A 21,014-nucleotide genomic window follows, 5' to 3' on the forward strand; every position below is an offset into this window, starting at 1 on the left:
AGGCTGCATGCCATCTTCAAATTACCCGAAATATTGTGATTTCATTAATGTGGAATGTAGCCAGAACCTGCATAATCTCAAAGCAAGGAACAAACTGACCTGTGACTCCTAGAAAATATAACACGTGGTTGCTCAGCATCGCTTCTTCAAAAATAAACTTTTCTGTTGGTAATTAACTTTTCGGTTGTTATAACAATTAGAACAGCATGAGATTGGTCTTTTAAAGCTCTACGTTGTGTTATTTGCTTTGAACATACAGGAAGTAAAATACACAAAGTCTAGAAAGGGTAACACTTTACAGAAAAGTTCCCCACAGTTATTGTGTTCTCTTGAAAATGGGGTTGATGGAAGTTAAAACAAACAGAGGATTTGTCTGGCAGTTTTTGATGTGAATACAGTTATCACAATATACTTAAGTCAACATGGAGAGAGTCATACATCATTTATAGTATGCCCATGCTGTAGCATGTGCCCCATCAAAGTGTACATGAGAAAGAACAGGAAAATAGTGTATAAACTGGGATAATAGAAGGGCTCTTAAGAAGAAGCTACATTCATATGTCCAGTATAACAACATTGTTCTTTGATTCCTTCATATAAGCAGCTCTAGAGGTCTGTAAATGCACAATGCACAGGTACTGCTTCTAAAGTGATTTCTAAGTTTTCAAGTTCAGTGCTTTTTTCTCCCTGCACAATCACCTTTACCGACTTCTTACTGCCCTCCCTCATTTTTACGAGGAGGTTGTTCTCCAAGGCTGCACTTTCTTGAGAAGGGCTTCCCATAGCACTTAGCTTCTCCTGGCAGCGTTTTGGACAGCTTTTAAAGTATTCAAAAGTATCACCATGCTTTTCAGAGGGGAAATAAGAACATCTTTCCACAATTGGAAGAGCATTACATCTAGATTCACTTTTGTCCTTAAATGTTCTCAAACCGGTGTTCAAAGTCAATCTGTATGTCTGCAGCATCTTGACACAAAAACAACTCCTGATGCATAACTGTCGAAGAACTGTGAAATCTTTGGCAATGGTACTTCGGAAATTGGGCTTCAGAAGAAGATAGATAACTGGATTGTAGAGTGTGGAGGATTTTGCAAAAACAGCTGGAACGGCAAAGGCTAATGGAGGAATCTTATCTATTGATCCAAATGCTGCCCACATGGCAATGATGGCATAAGGGCTCCAGGCAGCAAAAAACCCAATGCACACAGCAATACTCAGCTTGCAGGGGAAAAAAAAAAAAAAGAAAAAGAGAGAGAGAGAGAGAGAGAGAGAGAACAGTGAATTAAAAAACTGCATGCATGAGAAAAACAGCTGTCAATATAGTATATGCATAAAAATACCACCTAATTGATCCCCCATGTTAAAAGTCTCCCCAAATCCTCCATTATACCTCAGCTGCCCCCTAATGTGTATTTGTCCAGCAACTTAACTCTGTGTGAGACTTGTAAATTTCAAAGTTTAAACATATCAGCTCTTACATTTCTCTTCCTTTTCACTGAAGTGCCATGAAAATTCTTTTTACACCAAAAAGGAAGCTAAACAAAAGAAAAAGATACTTTTCTGAGGAAGCTTTTATATGGATTGCAAAGTCATTTCCATCTACTTTCTAATTCATGAGTAATACTGGTTTTCCTGGCTAGGGAGTGTCTTCAACAATTTTATTTTTTGTGCTCATCTGGAGCCATATATAGACAACTGACAACAGAAAACCAGAATGATCCTGAAGATGAATTAAATTCATTAATTTAAATTAACTTCTACCCACCAATTACTTGTCTCAGTAAACTATATCAAGAAAGCTTTAATAGACTTTTAAAAAAAAATCATTGTGGTTTTTTTTTTTGGTATAAATTATCACAGAGATATGTAAAATGTAGGAATAAATATTTAATCAGTAATAAACATAGACTCTGAGAAATCTGAAGTAAACTGTAAGCATCAGCTTGTACAGGAAAACTAATCTGCAGGGCATTCTTCTAAGCGTGGTTTATAAATGAAGTACATGCATATTTTAAGGACAGAAACAAGAATATTCATGCTCCTGCAGAAGTTTCAAATGTCCGTGTTTGCCAAGAGTATGTATTTACAAATAAAGAAGACAGTAGAGAATCCATTCCCTTTAGAGTAATATTGGATCCAAGCGAAGAGAGGAAAAGACATACAGAAAGTACTTTTGCTTTCAGCTGCTAATTGTGCCACCTCCCTGAACTGACCTCTGCAAGTTGGAGTACAGAGCAGCTAACTAGCTTGGTTAACTGAAAATGCAACACTTTTCTCACTGAGGCTCTGGCTGTAGATTCAAGGTTGCAAAAATCATATTTGTTGGTTTTTTTTTTATTTATTTTTATTGTGAGAGATCACATTGTTGTACTCAAAGTGAGAATGACAGAGAGAGGTCCTGAGCACTTAATATCAGAGGAAAACACATAAAACTCCTTTAAGGCATAGAGATCTACACAAAATACTATCATTTTCTCCCTAAGTTTAAGAGTTTCCCAAACTTTATTTTGCAAGAAGAAATGCATGGTGATTGCCAAGAAATATATAACACAAGTTTTATGAGGAATGTCTGTCATGTATAACTGTTTTTACTATTAAGCTAAAATCTGTTTATGAATTTGTATATGTCTCTAGAAAGCCATCTGCTATAACAATAACAGCACAGGAGAAATTTCCCATTTATGAGCAATATCCATTGGTTCACCTGAAGTCCAAAGCCGCAGTGATTTGTCAGAATTAAGAAGCAAAGTATTTTGACAGAATGAGACTAGTTAAGAAAAGATGGAAAGAGACAAAAACACATGATAAATTGGACTTAATTTCTCTCTTCCCCTTCCCCACCCTCCCACCCCCCTCCCCACTGAGTGCTTTATTTATTTACCTCAGCTGAAGATCTGGCTCTACTTGTGGAAAAGCCAATGTCACAGGCATGGGTTTTGTAATCCTAAACTGTCCATGTCCATGGCATTCCAGGATGAAATGAAAAGCAGTTTTTGTGGCAAGCAATGTGCCTTGGCCCTTTAGAATCACGTCAAGAAGAAATGGACATTAGAATTGACTGGTTCGTTTCCCAGATGGCTTATTTATGGCAGCAATTAATCTCTGGGATTGTGATTGGTTTTACTTTGTTCCTGTAAAAAGATATTTGGCACATACTTTCAAGGAGCTCTCAGCCTACTTCCTGAACTGCTTCAGTACCATTTTTACAGCAAAAACAGGACATTCATTTTACGTAACCTCAGCTATCCAAAATTTATATTCTAGGTCTAATCTAGTCAAGGTTCTTTACAATGTCAAAGGAAAGAGAGACATATCTCCAGAAAGCAATTGATATCATCCAAAGATGTATGCCTGTAATAGATGTGACAGATTGCTCTAAGGTCTTTGTCATTGACAATTTTGAAGCTGAACTTAAGACAACTAATTTTAAGTGAAGTGCAACTAAGCAAAAGGAACTCCCTTTGAGATACTTGAGCATATCAGCTATATATACATGCATGTAAAAAGAGACTGTTATTATTATTTATACTGTCATGTCACATATTGAGAAGTCTAGATTTTAATAGAAAAGCGCTTGGATGACACTTAATAATCTGCCTTTGGTTAGAAGTAGGAAGAGTGGACTAACCAACGATGTCACCATGAGATGGCAAAGAATGTCAAGCTTTTCATAAACACAACAAAAGAGGAGAGTTTCGGTGAAGCAGATATGGAGCAACTTTGTGAGCATTCACAAGAAACTCACAGAAGTGACAAACTAAAGGACACCTTCGTGTTCTTGTGAGCAGACAAAACCAACAGCTGAAATACAGAAGAATGACCAAGGGTGGAACATTGCATAAACACACTAAGCCCTCAGAGACGTCCTTCAGTACACGTTCTTGGAGATATGGTATATTTGTATAGTTGTATCATAGCTACTTCTGAGAACTTTTGCAGGCAATATACGTTGGTTAGTTTTCCTAAATGATCAGGAAAAATTATTGAATGCACGCTATTGCAATGAAACTAGAGAGGCAGCAGAACAAAATGAGAGAGCCATAATGCATGATTTCAATTACCCATATATAAACTAAATAATAAGAGAAAAGCTTTGAAAGGAATATATATTTATTTATTTACTTATTTATTTTTCCACAAGTTTCACTATAAGGAAAAGAGTACTTGTGAGTATTTCTTTTTTTTTTCCCCTTCTGGTTCATATTTTAAGTTCACTTCCAAAATACTTTCTTAACTCATTGCACAACACAGTGGTCAAAAGTTACCTAAAAATTTAAATGTCAGAATAGAAACAAAGAGACATTGGTTCTGTAATTCAGGCCTCACTAACCAATTAGAATATGTTAGGAAGAAAACTTTACCGCTGCAGCAGTTAGGTTATTTCCAAAGGTGAGTTCATTTTAACCAGAAATGGTTGTTCAGAATAAGTGATCTGTACATTCATTCTTAAATTTCATTAACTCAAAATGTTTACTTATTAGCTCGTTATACCAAAAAGAACTGTTCAAACATGAATATGAGTGTCACACTACAAGAGAGGTCAACTACCCCATTTCATTACATCACTCTGTGATTGATCCAATTCTCTTTAAGCTATACTTGATGGACAGTTGTCAGTTCTGGTCTTGGATGTGAAGGTCTTACCACCTGAAGCATCACTACACAATGAGGCCCAGGGTGGACAACAGGCATGCTGGACTACAGAGAAGCCTTTTCATTATTTCACTCTAGGCTGTAGTCCAGATTTCCTCATTAAATTGAGCAAGAGACATATTGGCTAATTTTAGCATCAACTTGTAATACACAGCTGCTAAAATTGCAGTAGCAGCAAACTGAGCCTTTGTAGACCATGAGGAAATCCAGCCTGAAGACATGTGGCTGGCTGAGGAACAATGTGAAGATGTGACCTAGAAAAATATGTGCAGGTCTCAAATAAAGGTGTAAAAAAATTATCTGTTATGGAGGCTATTCCAGAAAACACTAAGTAATTCTTTACATTCTGTAGAAAGTGCCATCAGTGGTTTACATCCAAACACCTTAGTGTTAATGAGAAGATATTTTAATGAACTATAATGAACTTTCTGTAATGTCTTTATTTTATCATGGAAATACAGAGAAAAACAATTTCAGACCTATGAGCTATCTTTTTATTGCTGCACATATCTGTGGACATTTTTAACACTTTTTCTTTTTTTTTTTTTTAATCAAAGTGTCTATCAAGAGTGTCCTATTGTTGCTCTGCGACAGTATGAATAAAAGGTGATGCTTTCTTCTCACATCTTGCAAGTCAGAATTTTATTTTAATTATTTGTATTATCACTCAGAGATTTCATTGAGCAGGAAAATCATTAATGTCCTGTCCATCATACAGGCAGATAAGAAAAATACCTTCACAAGATACATCACATCACCTATACACCCAGGGCCTATTCGGACTAGGATGTTTGAACTAGAACTTACGTAGTTTGGCAAGTATAAATTATTTCATACAACATAATAATTTTTAAAAATACAAGAGTACAGCAATACAATAATTTTCCAGGGTAAGGCAAGAAGTGATTCACCTTTGCTCTGCCTCTTAGGTTAGACAGGGTTCTGTCATAGTTTGTGAACACTATGATCAGACATAGAGGAATTTTCAAAAATCTTTTTGAAGTTTGCCCTTGAGCATAGGCAAATCCCATAAACAAATACCTTCCAAAAATATCTCCCCAAGAAGGAAATAAACACAGTTACAACTGAGAAAAATTCCTTTGTGTCTGTAAAACAACCACAAGGGCATTTTTCAAATACCAAATGTAATGGTAGTTGACGCTCCTGAGAAATTTACAGTCAAAAATCTCTCCTAGGGAACTGCAATTGAGTTGGAACTTGGGAGAACTTTGTGGTTTGTAAGAAGAGCTTAACAACAAAGAATACAAGCTACACAGCATACATTGCAGGTAAACAGAAGAAGAAAACAGATGTGCCACACTTGCAGCATGCTATCAGCTTTGCAGTTAGCTTTTCAACTGGTGTGTGCCAGTTCGGCAACACAGTTTGGAACAAACCAGACTGTTGGCACAAGCTAAGGACCTAATTAAGCTATTTCAAACTACATGTTTATTGTACTTATTGGGTGAAATCAGCTTGCTGACACTTTTAAGTAAATGATACTTCATGACCTCTTTGGAAGATAAAGCATTTTCCATATATTTATGTCTATTTTATCAAGAAATTTCCTGATGTAAATTTATGACAGATAAAGGAAAAAAGCACAGCAAAGACCGTGTCAGGGTAATACAGAACGAGCTGCTGAGAGTGGGGACTTTCACGATCAGTAACAGCTTCTGTGTGCTCCAATTTTTGTTCCAAAAATACCTGTAAGCCTCCATCCAACCAGCACGAAATAGGATTAGGTTTGTCAAGGGTTTTTATTTCTGTATTTGGTCTTTTACAGACACTGGAATGACTAAGGAAGTTTTTAATTTGCAGAGACGGATCTCCTTTTCTGGCATGGCAGTAGAGTCCCAATGATGTATTTACTCTCACTAAGATAAAGGTGATCGAGTCTTACTCTTCACCCTGTACAAAAGATGAAAAGCAATGCCTGAGATGTGAAAATAAAAGCAGTTTCTTACAGGGACCATACCGAAATGTGTGCCATACCTTTAAACACCAGAGAAAACAACAAGCAGGAGTGACTTGGTGGTGAGAACCTCTCTGAAGCAATCGCACTCAGCCAGTCACCAGGTCACAGGGAGGTAGCCCTTCCTTCCTTTGTGTCAGCCTGCCAGGAACAGAGATTTGCTACTTGTTCCCATGTAATAAGGGGGACTATGCAAATGTACAAATCTTTCACAGCTTCTCTCTTAGGATTACTGTAAATTTCTTTTGTAAGAAAGCACAAAGCTTGCAAGGGCTAGTGGTTTAAAGTAAGCTGGAAAACAGATTTTATCAGATCATATATTTTGAAAACTAATTAAAAACTCAAACCATTTGATCACTATGTTTTTTATTGAAAATGTTATTACAACAGAAATATCTCATTTGAATCCTTGCTGGCTAACGTCTATTTCTGACTTCCGTATGTCTGAGTTCAGGAGCCATTCACCCCATGTTTTCAATAGAAAATAACAGAATGTACAAGCATATATATATATACACTAAAATATTGTGATTGTAAAAGTAAAATTCTCAGGAGTACCTAATGAGTACAACATAACCATCTGGTCCTCAGTGCTGCAAGTCTGAATCATTGCTCGTCTTTCCCAGAAAGCTTCCAAAGATTGGGTCCAGTCTGTTCTGACCAATAGAAGCAGATACGAAGCACAGGTATTGTAAAAGTGCCATCAGTGAATGTCACCCTGAGCCTCATGCATTTTTGTATCCCAAAGAAGAGTCTCAGCAGGCCAAACTGCTTGTGCTATATAAGATGAAATCTAGAAATCTTGTGAATCAAGGGAGTTTTCAAAATTTTCATTTCAGCCCAAACTGTAGTCCACTATCCTAGATTTAAACAGAAGCCAGAAGTCTCAATGAGCAATTTCTGCCCCTAATAAAGCAAATAGATTTGCCAAAAGTCAATCAAATCTTTCATTGTCATTCATTTAGTAACAGACTGCACCAAAAGGAGCATTGCAGACTTGAGGACAGGATGTGGTACTACCATGGAAGGGGTGGCCACAACTATGCAAACTTAAAACATTCTCCTGCACAGTGCTACTAAGCTAGGAGCAATGGAGCAGGCTGTAAAGAAAACTAACTCCCAAAGACTCTTCCCAGCACTTAAGCTGTCTTAGAAAAGGCTCTCCACCTAAAAGCTAATACACAATAGTGGGAGATGCTGGACACTAAGTCGAGTTTTTATAGTCTCATTGGCTATAAGAATAAATTGTTAAATAAAATAAGATCGGGGATCGTTGTCTGGATCAGACACAGACTAGTCGCATCCACACTGCATGGTGCCCAGACTTGGTACTCAACAACAAACTCTTGTGGTGTCTTGGTGAAGGTAAGACATCATTACTGAGGGCTTGGGGTACGTTTTTCCAATACAGTGTTTCTATTGCAGGAAACAAAGTATTTGTTGTGTTTGTTTTCCTCCCTGCAAATCATATTTTGTTCATTATCATCTGTCTTCTCTGTAGAACCTTTTGCTTACTTTGGCAGCCAAATGCCTTCATGTTTGAAAAACAGAAAATATTTGTAGCAAGTCCTTAGTTTTTCTCAATTTATTTATGTGGCATGATTATTGCAGCAAAGACCTATAGGATTCCTAGTTCTCAGTGGTTGCAAAAAAGGAACAACGGACTCTAGGAAGATAATTAGATAAGGCTATGGCAAAGCCAATAAAATGATGCTTTCTTCTTTCCTTTCACTTTTAAAGTATTTGCTACGGGTAAAATTATTCTGCTGAGAATAAAAAGTTTTTCCTATAAATTGTTTCTGACAGGGTAAGTGCAACTATTTTCAGAGTTTGTGAGACTTTGTCTAAATGCATAAGCAGCAAATTAATTCCTCTGATTCAAATATTTTTTTTATGCTTCAAGGGAGACTATTACAACCTCTACTTTGTTTTTCTGCAAAATAATAAGCCACTGAGCCAATGCACTGCTAAAATAAAGGAAGCAGCAAAAGAAATTAGAATTTCACGGGCTAAGCTTTGAAACTTCATGTCATGCATTTTACTTCTCCCTTCAGCCACCAAAACACAAAAGAGTAAAAAATAGTAAACAGTAAAATGCTGTTACAGTATCATGATTTAGAAAAAAACACCTGATTTATATTGAAGTTTTCTCCAAAACAAGTCAACAGACCTCTTTCCAATGATTACCCTGCTCACAAGACCTGGGAACAGACCTTTACCAGCATGTTTTTTAAGCAATCTGGCATTATTATGTTCACTTATTCTTTTGTACTTAGTGATTTACAGATCTGCTCAGCTTAATGGTGCTGAGTCGTGCAAGACTCACGAAGGTAAATCTTCAACTCCCTTGCTAAAATATAGCAAAAAATGTTATTAATTTTATCTAATTCCTACTGCTGAAAATTTTTTGGTAGCTGTCTTTTTTTTTTTTTTTTCCCAAGTCCCATGATTAGCACACAGCTTACAAAAAGTACACATAAATATATACACCCTCTCCTGTACTCAGGCACTAACACATATTGCCTCCAGTTCTAAGTAGAAATAATATGATAATGTGGCATAAACATTTTATTATAAAAGTGTACAGTACTGCATCATCAGTGAAATCTATAGTCTTTGCCTCATGGACTAACTTGTTCATCATGTACATGGATCATTATATGTGTCCTGATGAATGAAATACAACAATAAACACAGTCTCTACTTGCCCTGCCCTAGGACCACCGAAAGCACAAGCTTGAGGAAGATCTGTCTCCCTCAGAGGGGAATTCCAGTTCTAGATTTAGGGCCAGATCCCTTCATGGCTGTTTACGTCTACAGAGCTTATCCAAACCTGGATTCTGCTCTTCATTGTATCCTCAACACAACTCTTTCTATGGTTCATGAGTTGCAAAAGCAAAGTTTAGTTCACAGTCAGAATCCACAGGTATGCATGCATCACACACTAGACAAAACCCCAGTGGGCATCAATGACCCTTGTAAGCCAGTCTGTCCCCACAGTGCCCAGCATCCCCTCCTGTGCACTCAAGTGCCAGGGGGAGTTCCAATATCTCACAGGATCTCACCGGTGTATCTCAGGCCAGAGACCTGCATGAACTGCTAATACAGATTTATTTTCAGAAATGAAGGAGCACCCAGTGCAATTATGAAAGCTGGGAATGAAGCCTTCTCATTGATCCAGGTCACAGGTGACAATAGGAAAATATAAAAGTATCATTAGAATTCCCATTGCTTGATATTTTTACATCTTTTATTTTGATACTGTAGTTTCAATCTCCTTTTTGAAGGTCGCTTTTCATCAAAATATGGAAAGTGGTACTGAGAGGTCACAATTTTATACCTTCAGTGTCCCCCTAAAATACCAGGGAGCTGTGCACCCCAGAGCAAGGCCTAATAAACACTGTGCCATATAGAAACTGCTGCTACTACAAAGTTTCTGAGAAGCACAGTCACTACAGTAATGTATGAGCAGTACTAGGATGCTACTCCCCTGAGCCAACTAGCTTGGTTGGCATGCAACAAGATGGAGGAAATGCCTCTCGACCCTTGAGCTATCCCTTCATCACCTCAGATCTGCCAGCTCATTCACCAGCCTCTGCCAAGATGCTGCCTGCTCCCCACAGTGGCTCATAGAGATGAAGACAGACTCCTACAAATCGCCTGTCCCCTCTGGTGACAGAATTTATGTTAGGGTCAGGTAGCATGGACCTTGAACTCAGCCTCTGGGCCCTTGAAGACTGCAAGTGGTACACACACAGTCTCACAGACTAGCCTATGGCTAGGCTTCTCTTTTTCTTCAAAAGCCAGCAAGACCAGAAGCCTACAGTAGAAAATTGGAGACTGTCTCTCTGTGCAAACTTTGCTGAGCATTCAGAAAGTGTAAGTAGATTATACCAGAGCCTAGAGACAAAAGTATGCAAAAAAAAAAAAAAAAAAAACGAAGCTAGCGGGCTAAACACCAGGCAAAACAGGAGAGGTTCCTGAATTTGAGTCTTGTAGCTAATTGTGACTGCCCTGATGGTCTTGGTTTGGTATTTTAACCTTGCTTAGTTCTCATCAGTAAGGGAAATACTGGCCATAATTTCCTACCTGGCAGAGTTTCACTATACATAGGAATCATAAATCTAGCCAACTAAACACTCTGCAGTTTGGCAGTTTATTGACCCCGCAAAGCCAACACATATTGCAATTGTATCTTGCAAAATATTCCAAAGTAATTATAGCAAAGTCTGAAAAGTAACTGACAAGAAAAGCCCATACTATTATTTGTACACCAAGAGGAAAAGATTTAAAATATTATTCATCAAGCTGTAACTTGTAACAGAATCTCAAATTTTGGCAGTAAGGTACATTCAACATGTATTTTATAGGTAAACCAGATTCTCCCACACTTGTCAAAAAGCTGATTGCCTCCAGCTCAAACCAATATATGCTATACAGCCTATAATATAACAAAAGCAACTGTAAGTTTAGAACTAAGGCTGTTTGTGCCTCCATGCAGATTATTTCCCTTCACACAAGCAAAGCCAACATTTTGAAATAGCACAATGACTGCTAATCCCCAAATGGCTTTGAAATGCCTACAGTAAATTGCAATATTGCTGTGCTGTACAAATAAAGCATCAACTTAAGGTGGACAATATCAAGAGATGCAATGAACTCTGTAACTCTTCTATAAATTCAGGAGTAGATTTACGCACTACAATGAAGTATTCAGGTTTGGGATCTTGCATTCTAAACTGCAGGGTTTCTTTGAAGAGTAACATTTTTCCAGTTTTATTTCTATATTATTTCCCATTATGTCTATAGATCTTTGCACCTGTAATTAGCCAAAACTTTCAAGATTGCTTGTAGCCACAGCTATACAATAATTTTGGGGGTAACATTTTTATTAATTTAACAACAACAACAAAATGATTTTAGAAAAGCACTGTGCCCATGCATTGTAGAAGAGCAATTTAAGCCCAGGTAACATCCATGATGCTAGATTTGTCTTGTTTCTATGCAAATCATTGCATTTTATGCTGAGAATAAAATCAGATACCCTATTTCTGCAACAAGCAATTTTAGAAAAGATGTGAATTATTCAGATTTCTCCTATTCAGCCAAATGATACTTCAGTGTTTCAAATCATGTACTTTAGAGCTATCACAAATTACAATCACAAAGAAATACAAGTTAAGGACCATAAGATTTGTTCCAGGTCGTACACAAAGTCTGAATCAGAACACAAAAATGAACACAATTTCCCAGGACAAAGACTTACCCTGCTATGACTTTAACTTTAGTGTACTGCAGAGCATTCAGTGATGACATTTGGACAAATATTTGATGAAATGTTAAGTTACATGCATAGTATTTTTGCTCCTTCAATCTCTAGGAGCAGCTAGGGTATGTTTCTGAAATTGCTAAATCCCAAGGAATTCCTGGAGAAGAGGCAGTTTTCTACATCTCTGCTTACATTCATAATATTATCTGTCTTATCTACATGTCCAGAGCATGTTTTTTCCAGAAGGTGGCAAACCTATACAGTTGTGAACAAATTAGATGAGAATAGCGTTCTCAGTATGCATTATAATTGATTTTTATGGAACTCTATAATAATAAAAGCAATTTCAGTAGTTAGCCAACCTTGTAAACTCAGAAGCACAAAAAACACAAATAGCATTGTACAGATCCCGTTATGTTTTCTAAAAATCTTGCTTTTGTCATTCTAAAGTAGCACAGAAAAAAAAAAGAAAAAAGAAAAAAAAGAAAAATAAAAAGCGCTACAGACAGATCTTTTAGCAATGAAGGTAGATTAGTAATAATGAATGTTATCTGTATTTTATTGTTATTTCTTTTTAAAATATTCAATTGCTACTAAAAACAACAAATACACTGAAATGGACCTAAAATTAATGCTATGACCTAGTTATGTTAATATGGTTTAGGAAAGTGATAGCTGCTTAGTGTACAGAGTAATACAGATTAAAACAAACTGCAGGAACCTGCAATATAAGAGGAACCTGTGGCAATTACTTGGAGCCTCAAGGCATAGGAAGCTGCCAAGCAAAACTTCTGGAATCATATTTCCTTGCTTAGATGGACTCTAAGTGTCTAAGTCCTGTTTTAAATTCCCAGGTCATTTTCTGGATTTAGGTTTTCAAGATGGAGACAATGCCCAAGCCCTTCTGTTGAAGCTGGATCAGATTGCAGAGGTCAGATATGACTAGGACTCCTAAGTTACAGTGTCCTGATTTCAGAGCAGGATGGATAAGGCCAGAGGAAAAGTGGGCTGTAAGTCATCTCTAATTTAATAGGAGCTACAAGGTAAGCTGTACCATATTTGCTGCTCAAATGCAGTAGGAAGAACTACAGTTCAACAAATAATCGTTCCACGCAGACCACAACATTAACATGGTTGGTGTGGCTACAGAGGTCAAATAGGACAAGTCGTGAAAAGTCCTTAATTAAAATTTAATTAAAAAATTAAAGGAAAATATACTGTAGTTAAATGAAAGATGTAAGAATATTAATGTCTACTGAATATCCAGAAGTGGGGCAGAGATATACTTAAGAGCTTTAACTGGGAAATATTCTATCTAAGGCTTATTGTAAATAAGGAATAGTAAAGACATGGGCATACTCTTTCATCCTTAAACTGTTTGGATTGAATAAGATATTTAGGTTGTAGAGAGTAGGTAGGAGGATAGTATTTCCCACAGTGATGAAAACCATGATACTCAAGATGTCTAGTGTAGCTACTCTGTATTTGGTAATCTGAAGAGCGATGTCGGAGAGAGACCAAGCTTGTTAATATGGAATAGAAAAAGTAAATCATTTATACAGAAGCAGATTTGTGAGATATTCAATTGTATTTGCAGATGAGAGCATCCATATTCCTGAAGAGAGAAATGAAAAGGATCAATGACTCAAAGCAGAAAGTTGAAGTTGGTGAGGAAGATACTTGATGAGGAAGAACAGCACGCTAAAAAAAAAATAAATAAAATAATTAGAGAAATGAGGGAAGGATTCACTTAAATAAAGAAAAGAAAAAGATTTTCTCAGTGAAGATAATTGAGAGTCAAAGTTATATTCATGTCTTTCAAGAGGTGTATTATCTAAAGACTGAAGCACTCCTAACTAATGTCTGCTGCCAAATTTGTCTTATATTTTGGTATATTAAAAAAAAAAAAAAGTTGATCTTTTCATGGAAAGGAGGGGAATGTAGTTTAGCAGCAAGAAACAATTTTCACAACAAATTCTCTGACCATGGGTCTAGTTTTACTGTACGAGCCAGTGAAACACAAATCTGAAAAGGTTTTTGTTCAAAAAGTATTTACAAAGATGCAGTTATCTGTGTTAGTAGAATCTAAGAGAAGGATGATGATGGAAGACCTCATGTACATGAAGAAATGAAAACATTTTTGGAATACCAAAAAGATAACCTGAACACCAAGAGCCAACATCAGAGACTCACTGTTAAGAAATATTTCCAAAACTTGTCAATGCCATCTGAAAAGACATCTTTTGTACTATAAAATACTTATGTTTTTACTTTGTGATTCAAAGTTTTACTCCATTTTCCATAATATCATTTAAAAGTCCAAATTTTCTATATGAATATTCCAGATTATTTAGAAAATAATTAAGAAAATGTTTTAAATCTCTGTTTTCATGAGTAATGAAACTCTGTGAGCTTAATTATCACCCTCCAGAAACAGCACAGCTATTACTTACATGTTTAGCAATTCATTGCCATAGAATAAATTTGCACAAGATTATACTATTTTCTGAAACAAAAATACAACAAGGACTGGCTTCATTTCCTTCTTTATTCCCTTCTCAGAATTTTTTTGGTTCTTGAAAGGTGCTGCCCAGTTTTGGCAAAAACAGCTTGCCAAAGACTTGCCAAATGCCAAATACTTGCCAAACACCAAATACTTGCCAAAACAGCTTGCCAAATACCTTGGCAGTAATGGTTTGCACATTGTTCATCCTGGTGGGGCCAGAGACATGCTGCTCCACTGCTCTCCTGGATCCTTTCACAGTTATCAGAATGAGTGAGTAGGAAGTGATGATTACTCCACAAGGGAGAATAAAACAGAAAACAAAGAGAACAACAGTGTAAGACATGGACATGACATGTACGTTGGTGGAACGCCAGTCAATGCAGCAAGCTGTGCCATATGGCTCCTCTCCGTATTCTCCCCAGTGAGCAAGGGGTGAACAGGCAAAAATTGATGCATAGGTCCAAGCACAGGCTATCAAGATTCGTCCATGTTCTCTCCTGAACCTGTTGCCTGGAAGACAAAATAAGCAGGGAAGATCATCACACAACAATGCTGTGAGCTCCAGTTAACGATTGGAACAATTCAAAGGTTTATTAATAGGCTTCTTGTATTGCACACTGGAAGTTTGGGTTTTTGTTCTCTGTTTTGCTTGAGAATAACTCTTTATAACCTTCTAGAGATTTGCTTCTCAAAATACTGTCTGCAAAGTAACTTAACTACACCCAGGCAATCGATATGCTGAATTCACAAGCCATTACATTGATAGAAGTTTCATTCCTCTTGCTATCAAACAAGATATTGGGATATTGGGTTGGGTTTTGTTTTTGGTTTGGTTTGGTTTGGTTTGGTTTAAACACAAATTGTAAGCATTCTGATGATTGTAATGTATTTTTGCTCTGAGCAGATTAACACTCAGTACAGCGGAGCCTTGCTCTACAAGTAGAGCTCACATAGAATACATGTTGAGCACTGAAAAATTCATAATCACAAGACAACGAAACCAAGCCTACGACATATGTTTTGGTATTTTGTTGGGCACAACTTTCAAAGTAGTTCTAGTCTAAAGAACACCTTAAAGGGGGGATTACTTACAAGTACATATCAGTACTTTTTTTTTATTTTTTTAATTAGGGAAGCAGGAAAAAGGAGCAACAACACAATCCATCCAAACAGTAGTTCAGGGGAAAAAAAAAAAAAAAAAAAAGAAAAGAAAGAAAAGAAAAACCTCGGTGGAAACATATTTATCTCCTGACTTAGAGGTAAGATTATTAGTAATGCCTAACCCTGGGAAAAAAAAAAATAATAATAATAAAAAAAAATTGCTTTTCCTATAAGAAATATTAAAGATTTGTGTGAATGCCCCAAAGCGGATTTTTTTTTTCTCAGGTCATGCCTTCAAATTTCCATAAACTCCATTAAAAAATAGGGATACCTTATAAGACCATTTGGAAATATCACTGAAATATAATTAAAATCTTAGCTCTTGAGTGGAAATGTAAGGGATGTGTTTCCAGATCAATGCTGTACTAGAAACCTTAATCTGCAGTGGTGTTTATTTTTGTCCCAAGTTGTTCAGATGTTAAATCAGTGTTTATAGTATGCCTAACAATGATTTGCATCCCTCAGATGCTCAAAACCGTTAACCAGCTAACACTTGTCTCTTAAACAACCCAATAGTCTGCCAAAACAGTCTGATTTTTTAGTTGATTGTGAGGTGCTATTTAAAGACAAAGTTGTTATTTGAAATATTTCCTCTTACAAATAGGGTTAACAGAAAGGGGAATAGCACCAGTTGTTTATATCAACATAAATCTGTATGAATAAATCTTTATCTAATGTAGCAATAAACTCTGAAATCATTAGTTTATTCAGGTTAGCCTTGTTTTCAGCTCAGAACTCTTATTTCCTTTCTCCAAATTGCCACCCTGAGTTAAAAGAGCTTAAAAGTAATAATTTCCATATATAGTTATGTTATATGGGGAATAAGCCCTATAGTTAGTTATCAATGATCACACACACACACACGCACACACACACACACACGAATTGTTCGACTGGATGCAAAAGATCTCTTCTATAAAAACATGCTAGGCTATGCAACCCAGATATGGTAGTCTATGTTCACATGAAAAAAAAAAAAAAAAGATCTAAGACAGAAACAGTAGCTTACCATAAGCTGGAAAACAAATTTTGAGGCAGCACACAGTGCTCAGTAGAGTCAGTGTTGAGAGACTGCAGATCCCAAACAGCACCCCGCAAAATGCGTAGAACAAGCAAATATGTTTCCCATACAACCACCTGGAAAATAACCAAGAAAGTTAATACTTTGATATCTCTCTTTCTTAAATGTAATACTATATGGTAGAAATATATATACATGTAGCCTTAAAAAAATAATAATAATAAAACTTTATGATCAAATTACTTGTTGCAAAATTATCAACTACTGAAGAGATACTCAGTGGAAAAGACAGCCAGTAAAGTAGTCATGTCCTTCTTTTATTGTTATGAATGATGTTTGAGCCTCTTTATTTTTATAAAACAAAGCGATATATCTTAATGATAAACATTCTGAAACGAAAAATCAAAATGTTTCTTTACTGTGAGGATGACAGAGCACAGGAACAGGTTGCCCAGAGATGTTGTGGACTTTCCCTCTCTGGAGATATTCAAAACCCGCCGGGATGCCATTCTGCGCAACATGATCTAGGTGATCCTGCTCAGCAGGGGGGTTGTGCTAGATGATCTTCAGAGGTCCCTTCCAACCCTGCCCATTCTGTATGATTCTGTGATTCTTACCACTAGTAGGCCAAGGTCATAAATTAATACTCTTTATTATTATCCCCACTAACATTAGATATTTTTTAAAAGCCAGGTTTCATCAAAATCAACGGATTCTCTTGTGAATGTTCTCCAGAGGAATAGAAATTTGAACTGAATCAATATATCTCCTCACTTTCTATTAAGACACATGCATGATTTGCAGTAGCAGTTGTCAAAAGTCCCATTCTAGATTTTGAAGACATAGTATTCATTAGTCAGTATACCAAACCTTTAAATCAAAATTTAAAGAAGATTAAAAAGAACAAACAAGCAAAAAAAAAAAGTTTCTCAATGATTATAGGTTGAATTCATATGAGTAAAGTGGACAGAAGTGGTAAAGGAATGAAAGTGTTCTACACTCAGAGTGTTGGCTTAAAAATTAATCTGGAATATTAAATTTCTATTTGCCATTGCTACCATTACTTTTGGGGATCATCAGTAAATTCAGGAGTTCAGGGTTTTCTTTTTATGCTACTAAATTTCACTGCCTAACTTAAAAAAATAAAAATGATTAAAAAAATAATCACCATCACTTAAATAATTCTGCCCTTGAAGAATAAATGCAGTAGGTAGTGGAACAAACCGTGCATGTTTGGAAAAAAATCTCAGCCCTGCAGAAATGAAGATGATAGGAACCTCAAATAGAAATGAATGCTAATTAATACCAGCAGTCTATTAAGTTGCTGTTACATAGCATACTCCTCTCAGTCCTTCTAATTATTTTCCACTGTTATGACAAGAAAACTGGCAGAGTAATTCAGTCTTCCTCACTGACACAGACCTCCAGAGCCTGCAGAGGATGTTAAATATCATGTGCATAGTGAACAAACCTGTGTGAAAGGCTGGAGGTTACAGCTAGAGGGTACAATGTCAGAGTCATACCAACGTCACTGATGGAAAGGTTAATAATGAAGTATTCTGCTGGTTTCAACAAATTCTTTTTCTTGTAGGAGACATATAGGAGAATACTGTTCCCGCACAAGGAGCATATTCCTGCAGAGAAACACACAATATGAAGAAACATTTATTTTTAGCCTTTTTTTTTTTTTTTTTGCCCTGGAATAATGTGTTGCCATCATGGTAACATTTATCAGAAAAACTTGTCTCTTTTTTATATATGTGATTTTCTCTTCTTTATATTTCTTCTTCTTATTGTTTATTATTATTATTATTATTATCCTTATTTTTTTCTTCTTTTTTTTTTCCATCAAACTATCTACAGAGATCTAATTAATGATATCAAAATGACCACAGACCTTTAAATGAAGTTTATACATTAAATGAAATGACCTATCTCTTTATTAACACCATGGGAAGGCAAGCCTTTGAAAAGAGCCCAAATGTTTTCATAGACCTCACAGTCTGTTTCTGCATAACTTCGGAAAAAAGCACCACTTTACCTATAGGATATATGTAAATATAGATATAGAAATTGAGGTTAACAATTTACATGGAGAGCTATACTGCAAACCATCATTGGCTCTGGATTATACCCATAAAAGAGCTTAATTTAACCATACTCTCATAGGAAATTTCCCAAATATTCTACAGATTATGATATTTTCTTTTAAAGGGAATGGCAGATTCACAAATAACATTAAGCAGCGACGCTGAATTCCTTTAGATCACTGATCTCCTTAAGCCCATTTAAGATACTTATAATTTAAAATCTTCTGGAGAGACAAAAGCCAATCATTCCCATTGAATTTTACTTCTGGAATAATTTTTGCACAGAAATTTATACTAACATTTTTGTTGCCGTAAGGTGTCAGCAATGAATGGAATACTCTATCGGGATCAAACCATTTTTTATGGTCCTGTGAACATACTCTATCTGGATCTGCCTACTCAGGGTTCTGCATGAACTCTGGTACAACTGACACCATAGATGCTGGACACAAAGCCTGAAAAGAGACTCAGTGATCTGACCATGGTTGATTCTCAAGGGATCCAGAAAGGAAAAATTCTGTTGCTTCATTATGTTGTACAATTAGCTGAGCAGAGATGGGAGAGGAGATGCAAGGAGCAGACACAGATGAAGTTTTCAGTATTTTACCAGCAGTGTTGTCAGTATGAAGTTCTGCATTTTATCTGTTGTTGATAGCATAGAAAACACCAAAAGCAGAAATAAAACTACATCTGAAATTTTCAAGTCCATCTGGTGGGAGAAAAAATGCAGATTTCTGCAATAACCTTATTGTAAGCTGAACAATCTCTGCAAATTCAGGAGTACAAATACTCCAGGGACTTCTCTCTCTAAATTGATCTGCATTGTCCAGCCAGGATATTAGTCTCCTCTCAAACTCAGCTGTCCATATAAAACTACGCTCTAAAAGAAAGAGTGCTCACATTCACCAACATTTTTTAATCAATGTGTTGAAAAAACATCTTGAAAAACTTATTAATATTTGAAGCTGTTAGGATGCCAATATTCACTGACAATCAATAAGAATTAGAGACATGGGTTCACTTTTAGTTGGCACTATATTTATTTTGCATTAATCCCATACTTCAGTGCCAATACTGGTTGCCTTAGAGAAGTAAAATTCCAGGGAGGATTCTTTTTCCTGTTAGGATATTCCACCATCTTCTGAAGCACCAGATGTCAACCTTGCTTAGCCAGGGTGGCCATTGCTCTCCTGGTGCCAGTGTTGCCTTTCCTTTCCTATAACTCATGGTTATACTGACCGATACCATTAGGATTGGATCTGAATTTTTCTCCTCAGTCAGACCAAGACTAGGGAGGAGAAATTTGCCTCCTCTTTAACAGCATAGCTCATTTTCCAGAAATCTCACTTTCTAATGCATTGACTGTGGATGTCGGCCATAAACCTGATCTTTCTGGCACCTTTCCCAGACACTTTATGACTACAGCTTTTGGTGTTATACTTCAGGTATTATGAGGAGTCAGGATATGCTATTCTGTGATTTGCAATGATATGTGGAAAAAGACAATCTCTTGTTTAGACTTAATGATGATTATATGGATGCCAAGAACTGCCAGGGCCTTGAAATCCAACATTCCTGTCCAGCTTTATCTTCCTGACAATGATGAAAGTTTTTGTTCCTAACAAAATACACAGGCTACAGTCTTTTAATGATGTTACCTTATACTTTTTTTCCCCTTTTATGAAAACACAGAAGTTCATCTCTGTCAGAAACAAACTTGACCTTTAAGGTTGCTTCATTCTCCTCACCACACCAAACACTGACAAATATCTATAAGCACTTATATCACAATATCATACTTACCAAATACTATATAACATATTCCAACAACAATATCAGCTTCTTCTGTTATTTTGGACTGGAATGTTGAATTAGCAAAAAATGGGCCCATCTGGAAAAAAAAAAAAAAGTATTAAAAAATCAAAATCTAAGCAGGTAACTGCAAGCTCTCTACAGGGCTATAAGATGTTCTGAGGTGAAAAGACAGGGAGAATTTTGTTTTATTTTATTAATTAGGAGTTAATTTATCTGAATGTAGGGTGTGAAGAAGACAGAGCCAATCTCTTTTCAATGGTGCCCAGTGAACATGCCAGAGGCAATGGGCACAAAATGCTACACAGGAGATTCCTTCTGAACATCAGGAAGCCTCCAGAGGTCCCTTCCAACCTCAACCACTCTGTGATTCTGTGGAAAGAGCCTCAGAGTAACAAATAAGTGGAAACATGAATGTAAATGCATAAGAAATATCTACCTATGCACTTATTTCTAAAATTCATATCACTTTACTTTATGTAGAGGTCCACAAACATTCCACTTTTATATCCTACCTCCATCCTCCA

General features: G+C 36.4%; 1 protein-coding gene across 1 annotated transcript; it reads right to left on the bottom strand.

The window, feature by feature from the left end:
• Nucleotides 1-606: 606 nt before the first annotated feature.
• LOC118251287 (opsin-5-like) lies at nucleotides 607-20,566 on the bottom strand. Its single transcript, XM_035553270.1, has 5 exons — nucleotides 20,479-20,566; nucleotides 18,057-18,219; nucleotides 16,574-16,701; nucleotides 14,579-14,913; nucleotides 607-1,218 (listed from the first exon to the last, which is right to left on the bottom strand). The coding sequence occupies exons 1-5, from the start codon at nucleotides 20,564-20,566 to the stop codon at nucleotides 607-609; spliced, it is 1,326 nt and encodes a 441-aa protein (XP_035409163.1).
• Nucleotides 20,567-21,014: the final 448 nt, after the last annotated feature.

The sequence above is a fragment of the Cygnus atratus genome, chromosome 2 (assembly GCF_013377495.2).
Source record: "Cygnus atratus isolate AKBS03 ecotype Queensland, Australia chromosome 2, CAtr_DNAZoo_HiC_assembly, whole genome shotgun sequence".
Taxonomy (NCBI): Eukaryota; Metazoa; Chordata; class Aves; order Anseriformes; family Anatidae; genus Cygnus; species Cygnus atratus.

What these genes read in the sequence shown, in the direction of transcription:
- LOC118251287 (XM_035553270.1), bottom strand. Translation starts at nt 20,566, where the DNA reads ATGGGCCCATTTTTTGCTAATTCAACATTCCAGTCCAAAATAACAGAA. An exon ending in AATTTGTTTTCCAGCTTATG is followed by an intron (nt 14,914 to 16,573) that starts GTAAGCTACTGT and finishes TTTGTCTTCCAG; the next exon opens with GCAACAGGTTCAGGAGAGAA. An exon ending in TGCAAACCATTACTGCCAAG is followed by an intron (nt 1,219 to 14,578) that starts GTATTTGGCAAG and finishes TTCCCCTGCAAG; the next exon opens with CTGAGTATTGCTGTGTGCAT.